The sequence below is a fragment of the Anser anser genome, assembly GCF_964211835.1.
Source record: "Anser anser genome assembly, chromosome: 22".
Lineage (NCBI taxonomy): Eukaryota > Metazoa > Chordata > Aves > Anseriformes > Anatidae > Anser > Anser anser.
Genome location: NC_139743.1, coordinates 8,078,784 through 8,096,970, shown reverse-complemented (window position 1 = coordinate 8,096,970; position 18,187 = coordinate 8,078,784). Strand labels below are relative to the sequence as shown.

Here is an 18,187-nt window from a genome sequence, read left to right as displayed (position 1 = left end):
ACATTAACAACAACAACAAAAAAAAATACTTAATCCAAGGTAGAGAGATAATAACACCTAAATAACACATAAGAGAGGTCATAAATAAGATGCCCTCGCACGTCTAGCACAAGGAGAGCTGAAGGCCTTCTCCGAAGAGCAGGGCTTACCTTCACGTAGCCTTCTACAATGCAGCAGAAATTCCAGAGCCTCTCTGCAATACCAGCTGCCCACCTGATTCGCTTTATTTCCTTCCACGCATCTCTGCCCCTGCGAAGCTCTGCTTTAGGCTTAGATGAGGCACTGCGTCTAATTGCTTTCATACGAAAGTATATTTCCTAACACTTACTGGGAAGTGAAGTTGTGGGAACTGAAAGCAAACTAAAGGCCACGTTCAAGACTGGAATTTTACTGAGCTGTTTCTACTCAGGACTTCAACACAGAAGTGGAAATTTCCCCTAGGTGGAGTTCTTTGTTCAATGCAGCAGGCAATTAGAAGTCCCTAAGGTCTGCAGAAATGGCACAAGACTGATATTTTCGTTAGTGAGAATTTAAACACACCATACAAAAATAACAAGAACTGCACAATTCTGATGCAAGACCGCATGTTGTTTTTCTCACCCCAAATCTTGGTCATTTGAGGCAGACAGGTAACAGAAACATTCAAGACAGCTTTGGAGAAAGACCACTCAAGAAAAAATGAGATTAAAAAAAAAAGGCTGTATCAAGTCTGCATTGCTCAGATTCGATTACACAAAAAGGTCAAGTGATAAAAAAGAAACTTTGCATCTTTAAAGGCCTTGAGGGCACAGCACAAGTAGTTGATCATTGGAATACAGATCAAATTAGAATAGATTTATTTTCTTTTTTCAGTCGGCATCAGTGAACTATTTGAAGTTCTCCAAGATTTCACAAGCAAAACACAACAGTCACTGAATTCAAATACATCCTTAGGACGTGCATTGCTCTGGGAAGAAAAACCCATTATTCTGCTGGGTATCCGTGCTTTCTCTGAGCTCTTATATTCAAATTCATTCGAAGAGAGGCTGTCAGAGGTTATCTGCCAGCACCACGATCTGAAAGGGAGACGGCCACCAGTGACAAGCCCCAGTAAACGCCCTATTCAAAGGTTCATCCGCCAGTAATTAAAAAATAAATAAATCCGCCACTCCCCTTCCCCCATGCATGGAAGAAAGAAAAACAAATTGTAGTCGATAAGAAGATTACCGGGTGTTCCAGGGACAGGGACTGGTAGCTAAGATAATCGAGCAAAAGAAAATCCACCTAATGGGACCGTGCCAATTCGACTAAACTAATAAATACAGACAATGCTATGTATTTTCCTTAACTCTAGTACACTTTCAAATGTCTTTTTGATTTTTAATCAATCACTTATACGTTTTTCATCACATTACCTGGTACCCTCCAGTAACGATGATGAAAACAAGAACAATAACCATTTCACTTCCTAAGCTCTGCGTCAAGATAATATTCTGGAAAAAAAATTTGGCAGCAAGAAAGCCTCGAGAGCTGCAGCTCCCCACGGACAAGACAATGGTAGAGGATGCAGTATTAAAAAAAAAAAAAGAGAATTAAAATGTCACGACTGACATTTTGTGTCAGCAGACCAAGGAGGCTGTCATGCCTTTGGAGGACGCGGATGCTGCGGCAGGAGCAGATCGCGCACACACCTCCGAACGCCGGCAGCCCGCCGCACCAGCGCGGCCCCAGCCTGGTGCTGATCTGTGTCAGCACGCACCGGCCTGCCGCAGCCTGGGAGCGAATCCACAGCTCCTGAGCCCTGAGCCCAGCCCCGCCACGGGCACGGCGATCCGCTGAGGAAGGAGGCAGGAACCACTCCGGGTGCATCCTCTTCCAGCAGCTCAGCACCCCGCACCGCGGGGCTGCCGGGTGGGTGCCGCCGGCGCGCTCCCCTCGGTGCCAAAACCTTCGCTAATCCCATTCTGAATCCCGGGCTCCGCTTCTTCAGCTGGACTCAAGGCTTTAGAATAAAATTACGGCTAGGTTTGTTTCCCGAGGAGGAAGTCGGCTTTCTGAAAGGCGAGTCCGTGAGCAACTGCAGCCTCCAGAAGGGACGTGCCACTAGCAGCTGAATTTGCCTCGGATATGCCAGAGGAAGTGACCTACAGCTGGAGGAGTTTCTCAACAGGTGCAGGAGATCAGATTAGCGTGGCCACCACCCAGGACAGTGCCCCGCCACCAAGGCAGGAGCACGAAACCTGACCGTGGCATCAGCTGGGGTCCCTCGGACCAGCCCTGCTGAGCCTCGGCATCATCCCTGCAGGATAACCTCAGCGCAACTTTTTTCCCCGAGAGGATTATTGCCTCGTTCCACTGGTTTACAGCAATCTGACAGAAACACCAGTACAAATTAGGCGGAATACTATTCCTTGGCAACGGCTGAATAAGAGGGCAGAGCGAAAGTCCTGGGCTAATTTCGCACAAGACACAAAATACTGAAGGGCCGTGCCTATCGCCGGCTGGCAACCAACAGCTCGGGGCTCGCGATTTTCGCATCGCACCGAGGCAGATGTTCTGCTTAACCAAGCCCGTTACGTTTCAGGCCGTCCGCCAGCAGCCACAACCCGTCCCCGAACAACGCAGAGCCCCCGCAGGACGATGTGGCAGCTCTGCCTCCCCGACCAGCGCTCAGGCGTGGTTTATTAAACTCTATTTACTCGCAGCGCCGGGAGCTGGGCGCACACTTCGCTCTTTGTTTTGCCGGTTCGCTCCGGCAGATCTCACCGCGTCCAGGTTTTAGCGGCCAGGATTCCCTTCCCTACCCACGGCGCGCAGACAGACCACGGTAAGTTTTTATTTCCAGGGGAGCTTCCCTCCCCGAATTACCCCTGTGCGGAAAGTTGCGTTTCTGCAAACGGGAGCTGCAGCGCTCGAGCAGCTCCGCATAAAGCACGCCCTTGAAGCCCAAGCATCGCTCCCAGCCGCACGGTGACGGCGCACGCCGGGGGATTTACGGGGCTCCCCCACGCAGGCAGCACCCCCAGCCCGTTCCTCCCCCGGGGGCTCGCCCCCCGCAGCCTCCCCCGGGGCCCCGCTCCCCCCCGGGGGGTCTCCCCCCCGCGGCACCCCGCACCCACCTCGATGTAGCCGGCCAGCGCGGCGGCGGGGCCGGCGAGCCCCAGCAGGAGCAGGAGGGGGAAGCGCCGCGCCGAGCCCATCGCCGCCGCCAGCCGCCGCCCGCCACCGCCGCCCCGGCGCTACTGCGGCCGCCGCGCCACCCCCGCGGGACCCGCCTCGCCAGGCCCCGCCCCGCGAAGCCGGGCCCCGCCCCCGGCGAGCCGCCCGGCCTATCGCAGGGAGAGGCGCCGAAGCGGCCGCCAATGGGCGCGGGGTGGAGGCGGGGCGGGACGCTCGGGGGAGGAGGGGGGTGGAGCCGCGCTGGGCTCAGCCAATAGGAGGGGGAGGCGCCGGGGTGGGGGCTACGCCCACGGGGAGAACGCAGCTGTGGGGCCCAGGGGGAAAATGGCGGCCGGAAGGCCCTGAGGCGGCCCTGGCAGCGCGGCGCCCTGTGGGGCCGTCGGGGCGCGGCCAGAAGGCCTCGGGCCTCCTGGTGCTCTGCCCACCGCCACAGCGAGGAGCAGGCCGCCTAGCCCACAGGGGAAATGGGGAGGTTTCCTCATTTAAAAATAATAAAAAGCGGGGATCCTGGGCTAACAGAAAGCCAACTCTGTGTCTGTGTCCTCTCACAAACACTCAACCTATTGGTACGCTGGGCACCTTCATTCTTCACCGTAATAAAAAGACACTTCAGCTCTTTTTTCCCTTCTTTCCACTCTTTAATAAAATACAGCTAAGACAGCACTGTTAGGTGGCTCCATCCCAGCAGCCACCCCAACAGGAGCTGGCGTTCGCGTGCCCGCGCCCAGAGAGGCTGGCACTACCTGACGAGATTACCGCCGCACGCGCTGCTGCCTGCTTCTGTAAACATAGTAAAGCTCTCGGTAAACTTTAATAATAACAGGTACTTATCCCAGTGATACATCATCACCTTCTGCTCGTGCGCCGCTTGGCGTAAAGCGGCTTCGCCTCCTGTTTCTTTTGAACAAGGAGCACGTGAGCGGTGGCTTTCAGTGCAGATGTTCTGCCACAGCTGGTGCCACAATTTAAGGACATGTTTCTGCCTTTAAAACCAATCGTACCACATTTGCATCGCCTGCTTGAATTTCACCACGTTACTTATAAAAAGAAATTTAAGCAAAATGAAGCAAGCCCTTCAGGAACAAAGCACAGATACCAAGCACAGCTGCTGACACAGAAGCCTTTACATTCCAGTGCAAAGTATTTATTAGTCCCTTTTCAGTAGCTCTTTGGCTTCCACAAGAACATACCTCAACTCAGGGAGGACAAATGCCCACCCTCAACACGTAACTACTAAAGCTCCTACTGGTTTCAAAGGCAAGAGCAGTGTTTAGGTAATATGACACCTTTAAAAAATTGATTTAACCCAGTACATTTTAGACTTGTCATTCTTTAAGCAGTAACAATCACGAAATCAATTATAATTATGTCTGGAAGGGAATATTCTATAGAATCTGTAGATTCATTCTTTGTATGAAAATATATATGCCACTTGCATGGCGTGGAAGAAAGATCTCTGTACAAAATGTCGCATAGTTATAAAACATTTACATTCTCAACTTCCGTATTCTTTAGTGTCTCTTAGAAGTGCTATTTTCTGAAATGGTTGAAGGGAATATTGCCGAAACGTTGCAGATGGGGGTAAATCTGGACGATAGATCAATACATGGCCCAGTTTTAATTAAAACAGCTGACTGGTCCACTAGTCACTTATTATAGTCTCTTTTTTATAGTATTTGAAAGCCTTTAAATCTTTTTTACTGCAGTCCTTTGGCGTATATAATTTTCTTTTCAACATGGCCAAATTCAGTTGGAAAATTGAGTTAGTTTTTTGAAAATTGATACATTTTAATGTAAATATTTTATTGTGCAATATAAATACACCAGTAAATAACTGAAGATATTGAGAGTTAAGCTTTGTTTTAAAAAAAAAAAAGTAAAAGAAGGTACTTTTCTTTCTCCCCAGGCCAAAAAGTACAAGCTAGTTATAAATCTTTGGATAGAGGCTTTCATTCGTGGTTTAATTTACACAGCACTTAAAGTGCTATATAAATTAATACACTTCTAATACTTAGTATTTATATAGCGCTTGGTGAATATTAATGCTCACAACGCCTCTGTGAGCTAGCGTATTTTGCAGATGTCAGAAAGGCTGCAAAAAAAATAGGGCTTGTTAATTGTTAGAGTATGTAATGGCGTGATTCTTGGAGTAAAGCAGAAACTGAAGTAATTGGCTGCAGGTTACTGAATACTTCTAGAAATAAGTCACAAATGTCTAAGTTCAGAAGCATACAAAGTATGAGGGTCCTCACGAGACTGAATTTCAATTGCCATTTGTTACCCATGTGAGAAATCAGAACAATGGTCCAACTAGAATATACTTAAGTCTTTTGTCTCAAGCTATTTGGTCACCTATAAAACTATTGTACAATAATGGCTGTTAACACACACACCGAAAAAGCAGCATCCACATCCACAGACATACCAAATACTTGATCCACTTTGGAGTATTTTTTATTTATTTTTTACTGAGACTGTCTTGATTAGAACAGCATTATCCTCATTTTTCCCTGACAAGCCATTGCAATCTGGTGACTTTTATGGAAGTCTCACAGATAAGCACAAGGTATGAACTCAGCTTAACTTCTCACCTTCGGTAACAAATCCTTCTCCTAGTACTACACTGCAGACACACCAACGTGTAAGAGCTGAAGTCCTATCACAGGGCTGGAAAACAGCATATTCTCGTTCAAAAGCAAGACCATCAGTGCTCAGTGTACTACCTAAAAAACACGCAACAAATTAAATTTGAATTCATTAAGACTAATTGATTCCCCTTCACATGGAAATCACTCCTCCACAGAAAAAAAAAATTAAACCAGGAGATCTTGTTCTTTCCTTCGTGGTCATCAGGAGCTCTGAATACAACTGAATTTACGTGACTGCTGGAGGGCGAGGAGAAAGGAAGATTGAGACAGAGCATAGATCTGTCACTACAGCCATAGGGCACATAACAGTGAAAGAAGCAAACAGGGTGAGTGGATTTACCATTGCCATGATCCATCAGCTATTATGCAGCCTTCATGGAGTAGAAGTGCAAGGTGGTGGAGTGTCAGGCTGCAGTAACGGCTGAAAATTACCTTCCAAAGCCCACCAATGATCTGTCACATCTCGTAGAATCACTTGCGCCAAGCTGTTCAACCCTGGAAGAGTCTTTCTAGGGCTACCCCATTTTGCTTGGCATTAATGCAGAGACGGTGTTTAATATATATGCAGTGAGGCACAGAAAGGTTTCATTAATGTCAGTAAAACCCTTTAAGATCCTCAGGTGAAAGGTTCTATGGAAGTGCAAGTAACTCACATGCTTTTTGTCTAGAGCCTCTTACTCCTTTTTAACACAGTAGTTATAACTTCTGGAGCTTTCCATACATTGTGGATGAGTTTCTGTCCTGTGTAGCAAAAATGCATAGCACAGACTTCACAGCCAGTGGCCTCATAGAGTATCATTTGGCTCTGCTGTGAGATGGCTGTTCTGGGATCGGAGCGATCTCCCTCATCATGCAGATGGTTGTCCAGAGCTGCCTAACAGCATGTTTACACAGCAAAATGCAAATGCAATTCCAGCAGTTAAAAAATAAAATAAAAGCACTTTCGGCAGGGATCATGAAAGCTTTTGGTGGTGGTTGCTTTCAAGTAAGTACTAGTCAACATCATAACAGCAGGTTATGCTGCGAAGCATGAAGCCATGACCACTGCGTGTCGACGTTTTCTGTGTAGATATATTCCAGATTAGAACTGGTAGTTATCGGTTGTTGCCTCTGACAACAGTACCACTGAACTGCTGCAAGGCTGCAGCATTCCCTAGAATGCCTTTTCAATTGCTAACCCTGTTAGGTAGGTAGCAGCTTTCATTCCCTTCCAAGAACCCTATTTTATATGCTTGGTTCCAGGGCTTTTAGCGTCCTTTTCCCAGCACACCTATAGAAAAGATGCACTGAGAATCTTGTGCTCAGCCTTGGCTGGCTTGGAGAGAAAAATCCTCCAGTACTGCTTATTCTGTAAGTAATGTTTCAAGCGAGCACCTCTCCATTATTACTGGCAAGACCACAACTGTGTAAATGGAACGAGCATATTTATGATCACAAAAACATGCCCTAAAAGGGCAATGTTAAACTCTTGTTAAAAAGGGTGAAGAGAAGTCAGTGAGGAATGTGTCTGGTACCAGTAAAGTCACTGGGAGCAGCAGCTTCAGCAAACAGATGTGCTGAGATCACGCCAGCACTGGAGAATGAGTTCACAAAAGTGAGAAAGCCTTTGAATATTCTCACCAGTCTCTTAGACTCCACAAATTAAAGCATAAAGTTGATCTAGCCTGTGAACAGTAATGTTACCCAGCTCTTAATTAAAAAACTTGATTGAAGATTTAAATGGCAGATCATATCACTCATACTAGCTCTACATGACAGATACGTGCACGTTAGAGGTTGCGAAGGTAGAGCTGAGCCAGCCTTGGTTTTAGGAGGTAAAATGCAAACTCAATTTAGAAAACAACCACAGCATATGGTGTGCTTCAGTGGAAAGAACTCCTAATTCAGTTACAATTCAGCAATAAGAAATATAAAGAGTGCTTGAAGGAAAAAAATAAATTAACCAACCTGCATGGATGATATACAGTTAACTGCCACAACTCGTCATGAGCCATACTGTGCTCAGGACAAGTCCTCTATTGGTGAACAAGGCTGTTTGAGAACCGTAAGGCAATACAAAACTTTTATTAGTAAACTAAAATTCAATCCAACATCCAGCTATGTAAGTGCCTTTGGGAAATAACACTTCTCCAAAACCTGTAAATAACATCAGAAAGTTGCCAACCTACTTAGGTATTGGACATCTATATTTGGCTGCAAAATTTCGTTGTGGAAATCTAGGGTTCCTGCAGTTTTGTTTTGCAACTCAGACTTCCATCTGTAACTGAGAAAGAAAACATGGCAAACAAGGCACAGGAAGTCCAGCAGCAGTGCAAAGAAGGAAAATTCACTGAAAAAGAATGGAGTTAAAGTATAAGGTACACACAGAGGATGAAGATATTCCCTAGAAAGGAGATTAAAAAAAAAAAAAGAGAGACCTTCTAGGCCTTGAAAGATAAGGTGAAACAGATAGGAGTTTAAAATAGTTGATTTATACAGAAATACAGTGGAGTTTAGAAGAACGAAAGGATGAAGAATAAATAAGAACAGATACATTGCAAACAGTCGTACCTTAAAAAATAAGAGTAATTGCAGGCATGAGGAAAACTAGCAGATGAATATGCGAAAAAGGATGTGATACAGTAAATAGTGGTAGACAATGAGCCTGTTTCTCCTCAAAGACATCTTTAAAATGGCTTCACAGGGAAGGGAGGAAAAGTCTACCTGTTATTACATCAATGAATCCTTAACTCTTGATGGCCATTTTCCTACTGCTCTGTTCTGTGCCTAACACAGTGCCAGATCTCAAGTCTGATGTGTTTTCAAAGAGCTGTAACAAACACTTGATTTGACACATGGAACTCAAAACACGAGAGGAGAAGGGAGGAAAGAAGCTGCATTGCAGAAAATACTTTGTAAATTCTCCCCCTTTGGCATCATACTATCTTACCACAGTGGCCTGAAGCCTTCCTGTCATCTTTATCTCTTCTACTCCACCTGAGAAGACAGGAACGTTATTTAGTCTCTGAGAATGGTAGGATCAGTTGTTTGTATGTTGGTCAAACATTGCAACAGGCTGCCCAGCAAAGTGGTGGAATCCCCATCCCTGGAGGTATTTCAGAGGCGTGGATGGGGCACTAAGGGACATTGCTTAGTGGTGGAACTCTGTAGGTCAGACTGATGGTTGGACTTGCTCTTGAAGTCTTTTCCAACCTAAAACTACGATTCTACATCATGGGCAACCAAGTCATTCCAACTTGAATAAGCTGAACAGTGCAATTTGTGGCAGAGAAGCCATATGAGAACTTAAAGACAATTAAAAATCCACTAACAACTGAGCATATTTTCCAGTTATTGGCTCATTATGTTGCTTAAATTTCTCCTATTGTCCTTGGACAACATTTCTTTCTTCCCCTTGTCTGCTTGCCAGTTTCATTCAGACTCTCATTTCAGCAGTGTAAAAGGTTCTTCATTTTATAGAGGTCTTTCATGAAAGATGAAAATTCGAATATGTTATAATTAGCTACAGTTCCACATAAGTCAGTATTATTGCATCTTTTATATTAGATCTGAATTTGTCCCACAAATGTGTGTCAAATATTACAGTAGGATGATTAATGACATCACACATAATGGAAAGATTAAGCATTGATGCAGGAGAGTTGCTTGAGAGGAACAATTTTTAACTTTTTCTCTCATAATTTATTTTTGTCCTGTGCAGTAAAAGAAACCTGAAATTGAAAATAAAAATGGCTTGTATTACTGGCAAGCAAAAGAAGATATCTGATTCACGATTGAATTCTTCATTCAGTATTCATTGGTGGATTAAAAGCCAAATCATCTGAACAAATGGCACGGCAATGAACAACATAGAATGTAAAAATTCAGGACTTTTTCCTGCTGAATAAACGTAGAATCATCTGCAGCAGCTTTGAAGATAAGTGCAATTCAACAACAAAATCTACCCCTCCTTCTGCAATCAGGTCTGATTCAGAGCGTGTTTCATCAGGCATCATGGAATAACCTGTGCTAACAAGCTCTTTTGTGGCACACTGAAGTCACCTCATTTCTCCCCCATCACTTGTTTGTACAGTTACTCAGTTTGCAAGCAACAGGGTGTGTTAAGTAGTAACACGAGGCAGGAACAGACAGTAAGGAATTTCGAGAAGCCGAGGAGACATTTCACGTCTATTGAACATTTCATGTCTGATGCTGCAAAGGTTTATTTCTAGTAACTGTTTTCTATCACCAGCATGATCCTTTAAGTACTTCTTTTTTTCCTAGTGCACTTAAGAGCAAAGTGACTCCACCAAAAAAGCTCCCCCTGACTCAATTGGTATCACAGATTGCTGCAGTTTGCATCATTCTGTTCAAACAAATATTAAGACATTTCCTGTTGCAATCATCATTAGGAGCCTCATGGCTTCCAGCTACCCAGTCATTCTTAAGTCAACACAGGAATATTTTAGTTTCTTGAAACGTGCAACCTGGAGACAAGGGCAACAAGCATGAGGCAGCAGCGAAGAGGACCTAGAAGCTCTGCCTCCCACTTCCTGCCACCAGAACACATTTTGGGAAGGAGCTGAAGGGTCTTGTTCTGACTTAAAGCCTAATCTTCAACCAAGTTGGAGGGAAAATTGGTGAGATTTTGGAATTCCTAGGCACAGGGATTCATACTTGCAGACCCTGCGCTACAATTGGGTCCAGATACATTAACACCCCAAAAATAGAAAGTGCTCTCTAGTACTATTCATTTATAAACTCATTTAAAAGAGTGGCTTCATACTCTACACCATGTTGTTTTTTGTTTATAACTTTTGAAACATGCAATTCTTTGGAAGACCAAAAGAAGATAAGTAGCAGCACTACATTCAAAGCTTTTAAACGCCTTCAGCAGGAAGAAGTCAGAACACAAGATCTCTTGGCAATAAGAAATGAAGAAATACATGTATTTGAAGTCTGCTTTAGCGGAATGAAGACATAAAGCAAGACGCAGCTAAAGGAACTGGGACATGTGAGCAGAAGATGAATCCCAATGTCTCCAAGGGAAGGAGTGGACCATCTACAGCTTCCACCTGCAAACCCATGGCCTGAGGGGGAGAACAGCCCACTTCATTTCTTTCCTGAATCACATTTTCTCAGAAGATGAGTCAGCCCCCGGGAGATCTTTGTTTTAAGAAAACCCATCTTGCTCCTTCTGTAACTTACCTACTGTTGTTTCCCCCGTCTTGCAAAGGGTTGAACTAAAAGCCACCCTGTATTTTACAACTTCTTTTTAACTATGATTTCCCTTCCCACACTGGAAGAGGGAGCAGCCTGTTATCTATCCATCCTGGTTTGCCAAAGGTTGAAGGTCTTTGCCCCCAAAGGCATTCCATCCCACACTCATGAAAGCACTGCTTCACAGGAGAGCTTTGCACAGATACCAGCATATTCTGCATTATATAAGGCAAAACAAGGCGTATTCCAAGTTTTTCTGACTTGTCTCAGTCGACTCCAAGGCCTCCACCAAGATGCAGCTCATTGGCTAAGGTATATAAAAGGAGTCTGAAGTAGAGCACTCTATTGAGGTTTGAGTTTTCACTTTAAAATGCAAATGGCTGGTAGTGAATTCCCTTCGGGGATTTAAAACCTGAATTTAAAATGGGAAGTGATGATACAAAAATATACTTCAGAAAGCATTGCTGTATGAGTAATGTAACACTTGCTACATGAATACAGATTCTTCTGGTCAGCCAGATATCTTCATTTATCTTCATTTTAATAATTTCCTCCCAAACTGCTTTTGGCTTATTTTTTCCTCAACATACAACCCGGTGCAGTCTCAAGTGGAATACAATGAGGGCAAAATGTGACCACATTTTCTCTTTTGTAAAATTTCTTGTATCAGCACATTTAAATATATCAGTATTCTATCAGGTACTGCAAATATCTCCCCTTCTCCATTCATCCTGAAAAAATAGTTGGATAACAGACCTGTTTAACAGCTCCTTCATTGACCAGAAAGGCCAAAAAGCTATCCAAAAAAGTGTTTATCTTGCAAAGATTTTAAACTAACATTTACTTACCAGTTTCAAAAGGAATGTCTTCCATCTTACATTCTTTCATAATAACCACTTTACTTTTAAAGGGAAAAAACACAATTATGTCCTTCTATCAATGTATGCTTAAACACATACATATACATGTGTACATATAGACACACCCCTACAACCTGACACAGACCCAGTGGGTGTGAAGTGCTGTAGCCTGCGTTGAAAATCCAGAGAGCTCCACTCACTCCTTGAACGACCAGGCCTTAAGTAACTAAACTGGCTTCCCTGTATTTGTTCTGTCTTCTGGAAAATATACCTTTCCATAATCCTTCAGAAGGATTCATTTCTACGCACACGGACACTGGCACGAACACACACACCAGTTTTAATAAGCCTTATAGCGGCCCAGGATGGAAGTGTGTCATCGTGATACGAAACCCCAGATCACATGCCTGAAAGGGAACAGCAAAGTTTCTAGCCTATGTATAGAAGAGCCCAACCCTGTGATTCAGTTAAAGAACTAGAAATTATTCATATTTGGGTACGCTTGCTTAAGCGAATGGATGCAGCACCAGAGCTCTGGCTAGAGACCACGCAGAGTGGTGGGGAACAGGAGCAGACCCCAGCCCAGGTCCCCCCAGCAGATCGCCCTGCGACTGGAACAAGGATAGATCCCTTGGCAGGGTCAGCAATTAAATACCTACACCAGATCAAAGCCTGAACAAAAGCAAATCACACAAGTATTATTATTTCATGTTTTTCCTCTGTCTACGCAAGAAGAGACGGGATATATCAAATATTCAAACTTTTTCTTTTTGCTCTTCTTTTGTTTCCATGTTTTTCTGCTAACTGCATACTGTCCAAGTTCTCTGGGCTCTGTTCCTTCTTTTTTGTTACAGACTGACTTCAATCAAGCCCTAGATCTAAAAGCCCCCAAACAACCAACAAAGAATGTATTTCAGTACGCTAAATTTGAGAAGTCACAATAAGGACTGTGGTATAATACTGTGATATCACTAACAAAGAACTATTACTTCGTTGTGAATGAAAACAGCATCTGGCATGGGGCAAGAAATGATTTACCAGAAACGAATCCAAGAAGTACAGCAATGAAAAATAAGAATCAAATGAGTTTATGGCTACATAATTTGTTCTCTTCCTTAAAGGCTCTTGCATTGGGAAAATATTTCTTTAAATTAAGGGAAGGAAAAATACTGCACACGTTAAATCTGTTTTTTGCCTTTGACTCAAACACTTGCCAACAGCTCTCCAACAATTGCATGATTCACTATTGAGTATTTCATCGTGAAGGAACCCTGCATTCTGTACAGTAGAGGGCTCTTTCATTCATTTTTATTTTGTATTTATGTTATCAACCAATATGTCAGGTGTTAAAGAAAACCTGATGAAAGATTCTGAAAGGAGATAGATTCCCAGAGTGCTTTAAAGGAATACTGAATTGTTTTTTTCATCTTGATTGTGTCTTTAACGTGTTTTTGCAGTGTTGGAGTTGCTCTCTTTATTTGAAATAGTATTTTGTAAAATATTTTGTACAGTTTCTGCAGCCACCATGACAGAAAGTGAATGGGTCAAAAAAGATTAAGCAAAGGCAAGATATAGTTAGCAGCGTAACTGCACTTTTCAGTTTCATGTTTGGCATTGTTTTTTTTTTTGCTTAGCTTTGAGAATGGAAATCAAACAAACCTGAAACTGGAAAAGTAAATGAGTTTTAAATGACTGCTTCACAGGAAGCAAATGAGGAGTTCACAAGCTGTCAAAGTATTGCTACAATGATTTCAATGCACAGCTAGCACATAGTCATTTAATTAATTTTACTGTATCTACTTTAACAGGAACTTTGTCTGAGGAAGGACCAGAGAATCAAAACCATGCTCTAAAAACCCCAAATTAGCAACAAGCCATTTCTTTATACATTTACTGCAGGTTCCCTTTGCACTTCTATCCTCTAGGAAGACAGTGGGTTTGTGATGACTAATGCATACCTTTGTTAATACCTCTAATACCACTGAGGATGCTCTCACACTGACCACAGCAGACAATACCACTTTACCTAGTCCTGGCTCAATGCAGTAATTCTGTTTGAGCCTAGTAAATTGGAGTGATGGAGGTAATATAGCCAGTTTGAGAGCAGGACATCCTTGGGCTGTGTGGATATACCGCCTTGTGATGAGCGCTAACCAGGTATCCTTTCTGGCACTTACCAGATTAGCAGGAGGACTATCTGAATATCAGGGTCAGTGAAGAGAAAAGTTTTCTTCTCAGATATTGCCTACACAGTAAAAAAACACTACTCCTGAGGAAACAGTAATAACATCACTGTTTACCTATGTCTGAAGTTGGCATGGAACGTGCATTGTTTTCTCATTCTTAGTCACAAGGTATTGAGGTTTACAGAGGAGTAAGATTTAAACTCATCCAACATGCTTAAGTCACAAGAAAGAGCTCACAACCCGGTCAGCACTAAAATATAATTTGCCCACTATTACAACACCTATGGAGGCCAGGCTGGTGTAAGACGTCCTGGCTGCATTCATCCTGGGAGAAAAAAGTACCAGGGCTGCACTACAGCCTTCTGATCCAGGTCTGTGAAAACTACCTATTAAACAATCTCCAGCACATTTTGCTCCTCACTGCAGCTCCTTGGTGTGCTCAGGTAGGCAGCTGGTTCCTCCTCTTTCCTTTTCTTCAGGCCCTGCTTGAAGCAAGAAGTCATCTCTTACTCAGACAACCCAGTTCTTTCCAGGTGCCTGCTTCAACCCTTCCACCAACACCAGCCTCTGCTGCTGGAAGGGGATTCAGAAAGCTTGGCAGATCACTTCTTCCCCCAGGTCACAGATTATCTAACAAAAGCGTGTGTGAAAAACAAAACAAGAACACAAAGATTTCTCTGAGTTCAGAGCTAACTACCATTTCAAACATTTGGGCTAGGAAGAGGGATTTCGAAGTGCAGGACACCCTGCTTTAGTTGCAATGCCAGAGAGAAGTTTCATGTCCCTGGTTCCAGCAAGGCAGTCACTTGTGATTATCTGTACCTACACAACAGTCTGGAAAAGCACGAGCCACAGACTTAACTCTGCATGCCAATAGCTTTTGGGCTGGGAGTTTCTAGCATTTTAAAGTAGGGTGGAATGTTTTGAGGAACTTGTGTAGGAAGAAATGAAAACAGGTATCACCGGCAGGTTTCCTAGAAGTTCTGTAGAGAAATAGTGAGCAGAGGGCAGAGAAGAGGAGCCATGCTCTAGAATTCATTACAAAGATTAAGGCAGAAGGAGACATTTCATTACAACCTTTTGCATTTGAGAAGGACAGCAAGAATGTGAAGTGGCTCACTCAGCTTAATAGGATATTCTTGGATGAAACAGAACTTACCGGGGAGATTAATTCAGCCTTATCAGACTGATCTCAGAAGTGTAAAATAACCTAATCTTAGGTGTATTCCTGTCCTTTACCTTCCTAAATAACTCAGCACTTAAAATAACAACTTTCAGGACAATCTAACCATGGTGGCAAAAAAGACACTTGAGTGCAAAAATTGGCTGCTTTTTGGATGGGCCTGCAGCTGGCAAGTCTCTTGATCAAAATGACTGCAAATTTGCTTTAAGAAATAGCCCTGCTATTACTCTGGTACTCTATTATATAGTCAAATCCACTAGACAGAGAATTTCAAATCATTCTGAAAATCAGGGGTCAAATTCTGGGATCCTTTGATAGAACTTACAGCACAGATTCAGCCTGAGCTCCAAATATAGTTTATTATCTTTAAAGATTGCCTCCCTGAGCAAATGGATTTTAGAGCACTGTGAAATATCAATTCTACTGAAGCAAAACTCTTTATACAAATTTCCAGAAGGGCTCCTGCAAAATTAAGGCAGAGCAAACCTAACGTGATGCAGGACACACAAGCACTGTCAGCTGGAACTGCAGCAAATATTTTATTGTGAGCTTCATGCTCAGGCGAGCAAATCCTGAATTTTTCCACTGTATGCAGGCTGAGGTTACAAGAGTTCAAAGCAACAGTTGAACAATTCTGTAATAACAGAGAAATGCTAAGAACTATCATAATTGTTTGAAAGAATGAATGCTCGCCTTACCGTGTAAATCCACTGCTTTGAAGAAAACACCTCTGTTTGGTGGCTGGCCAGGTGCCTGGGCACACCTGGAAAACATAACATTTGGGTGCTCTTGAATAACATCACATGAGCTTTGACAATGAGGAGTATTTCCTACAATGAAAAACAACAGGAAAAGAAAGGGAAAAAAAAATCAGGTAAAATAACTGGGTTGTGTTCCATTCGCTACACTAAGATTTCTTAAAAGCAGGTTAATACATCATTTCCTTGCAGAGTACAGTATCTGAATCCCTCCTCCAATGTCATTTGTCTGAAGCATGGTCTGGGACCTGCCAGAATTCCCTGCTCTGGGCAGCTCTGCGCTTTTCCTCTGGGCTGCTAATTTCCATGTTTTTCCTGTCTGGCTGGCAGCAGGAGTTTTTCATTTGCAGCCATCTGTACCAGGGCAGAGGCTGCAGCTTCAAGCTTAATGGCTGTCTCAGATGATACCATTTTCCTTTTGTCAGTTTTAGAGATAAGGTAGCATTGAACTCACTGACAAATCTTGGCACTCGCTATACATTTGCTCCATTTGCTACCTACTGTTCTTCTAAGACACTCATTTCCAAAGACATTCAGGTATCTGTCTGTAGTGTGGGTGGAATACACTTACCTTTCAAACTCTGTTTAGTTTCAAAACATCCCCTCCTTTACACTAATCAGTCACCAGAGTAAACATTTCTCTTCCACTGAGACAACTATCCTCTTGAAGGACATATCCAACTGCAAAGAACTACTCTGCAAAAATATTTTGAATGTAATCCAAAGTGACATCTAAATCAATACAGCCCCATGCTGCTGCAGGTGTCTGCTTGTGCAGCTCTCTCTGCAGGGTCAGTTATTCAAACAGGACACTGCAGTCTCAGATACCAGAGATGTTGATAGCAATGCAACATCGCCAACATTACAAAGGTTGTTTTTCTTACGCTTAACAACGAAATCCCCAAACCCTCCGGGAGAACATCAGTGGTAGCTTTCTTTTTAAATCTCCAGCTTCCTGATCGTTAGGAGAAGGTTGGGGGGGAAACTTGAAAAATGCAGTATATGAAAACCTCAAGCTTCAAGGTGGGGAATAAACAGGCGTAAATAAAACACACAACCACCCCTGAAACTTTAAATTGCTATTTTAGCTCAGGCCCATAGATGTTTAATAGGAAAGGGGAAGAATAATAATGTTATCTTAACAGAGACCCCACATCAAAACATAGAAGGCCTAGCAGAAAACCCAGAGCTGCTGTAGGAACAAGGCTTTACCTGCAGCACCTAGACAACAACACAGCCTGTTAGTGACCTGGGGCCACTAATAAATCTTCCTAACCCTAAACAGCCCCACCCGGGGCCCCCACCCATGTGCCCACCCACAGGCCCAGGTGCTCCTTTTAAGCAGAGCCCTGGGATTTGACTCCTCACCTGAGTGATCCTGGAGGAGCATGGCTTTGTTGTAGGGCAACAGATTGACTAGTGACTGCTGTGTTTTGTCTAACCTTGGCTGCCCTTGCCAGGCTGTATCATGGCCTGGGGGTTTCATTCCTGGCTGTACTGGCCTGCCTCATCTCCTTGGGGTCGCTCGATGATCTGGATTTTCGGATGGTTCCGGTTGCTGTCTCCAGGTTGGGCTCTGCTGGATGGGGCTGTGGCTGGTGGGTGCTCTCACAAGCTTAGGGATCTATTCTCTTGTAAGGAGCTGAAGACTTTTAAGGGGAAGCTTTCTTTCCTTAAAAATCAATAAGGCTTTCTGAAACTGCTTCAAAAAATGTATCACATAACTTAAACTGTTTTTCAAATGTTCTGTTATGGCGCTCCACCAGAGGAGCTAGTAAGACAAAGTGGAGGCTGGAGAACATATTGTACAGGAGAAGATAAAAGGAATGTGACTCGTGCAGTCTAACAAAACAAACTCCAGGAGAGGGTATGACTGCTGTCTATAAATACATCAGGAGAATAAACACTGGGGAAAGAAAAAATAAGTCCCCTCTTTAAGCAACGCAAAAATCTTGGCATGAGAACAAATAAGTAGAAATAGGCCTTGAAAAAAAAAAATTCCCTTACTTGTCCTCAGTGACGCCCAGTGGAGTCTCCCGGTCAAGGCTACAAGAAAAAAACAAAACTCAACTTCCCTTAAGAGGAAGCTTGCTCAGGAGATACGTCGTGGTGGCCGTGATGCAAGGGATTCGGTGGCTGGGAACCCCCCTCTAACTCCTACACTGAGGAGAAGGGTCCGACTTCTGAGCATCTG

The 18,187-nt window shown here is 43.6% G+C and overlaps 1 protein-coding gene and 1 long non-coding RNA gene across 9 annotated transcripts in view; both read right to left on the bottom strand.

Moving 5' to 3' along the window:
• Positions 1 to 3,256, bottom strand: part of APLP2 (amyloid beta precursor like protein 2) — a 48,016-nt gene extending 44,760 nt beyond the window's left edge. For 7 of the 8 annotated variants that reach the window (XM_083808429.1, XM_083808430.1, XM_083808431.1 and 4 more), the window contains exon 1: positions 3,099 to 3,255. In XM_083808429.1, coding sequence (XP_083664555.1) covers positions 3,099 to 3,179 — 81 coding nt within the window. In that variant the 5' untranslated portion in view covers positions 3,180 to 3,255. Of the gene's footprint in view, positions 1 to 3,098 lie in introns of all 8 variants that reach the window. The other variant, XM_083808435.1, reaches the window with a different exon arrangement.
• Positions 3,257 to 14,140: 10,884 nt separating this feature from the next.
• On the bottom strand, positions 14,141 to 16,854 carry LOC310885266. Its single transcript, XR_014574656.1, has 3 exons — positions 16,565 to 16,854; positions 15,934 to 16,065; positions 14,141 to 14,534 (listed from the first exon to the last, which is right to left on the bottom strand). It is a non-coding gene; the product is annotated as an uncharacterized lncRNA (long non-coding RNA).
• Between the last annotated feature and the right edge of the window lie 1,333 nt (positions 16,855 to 18,187).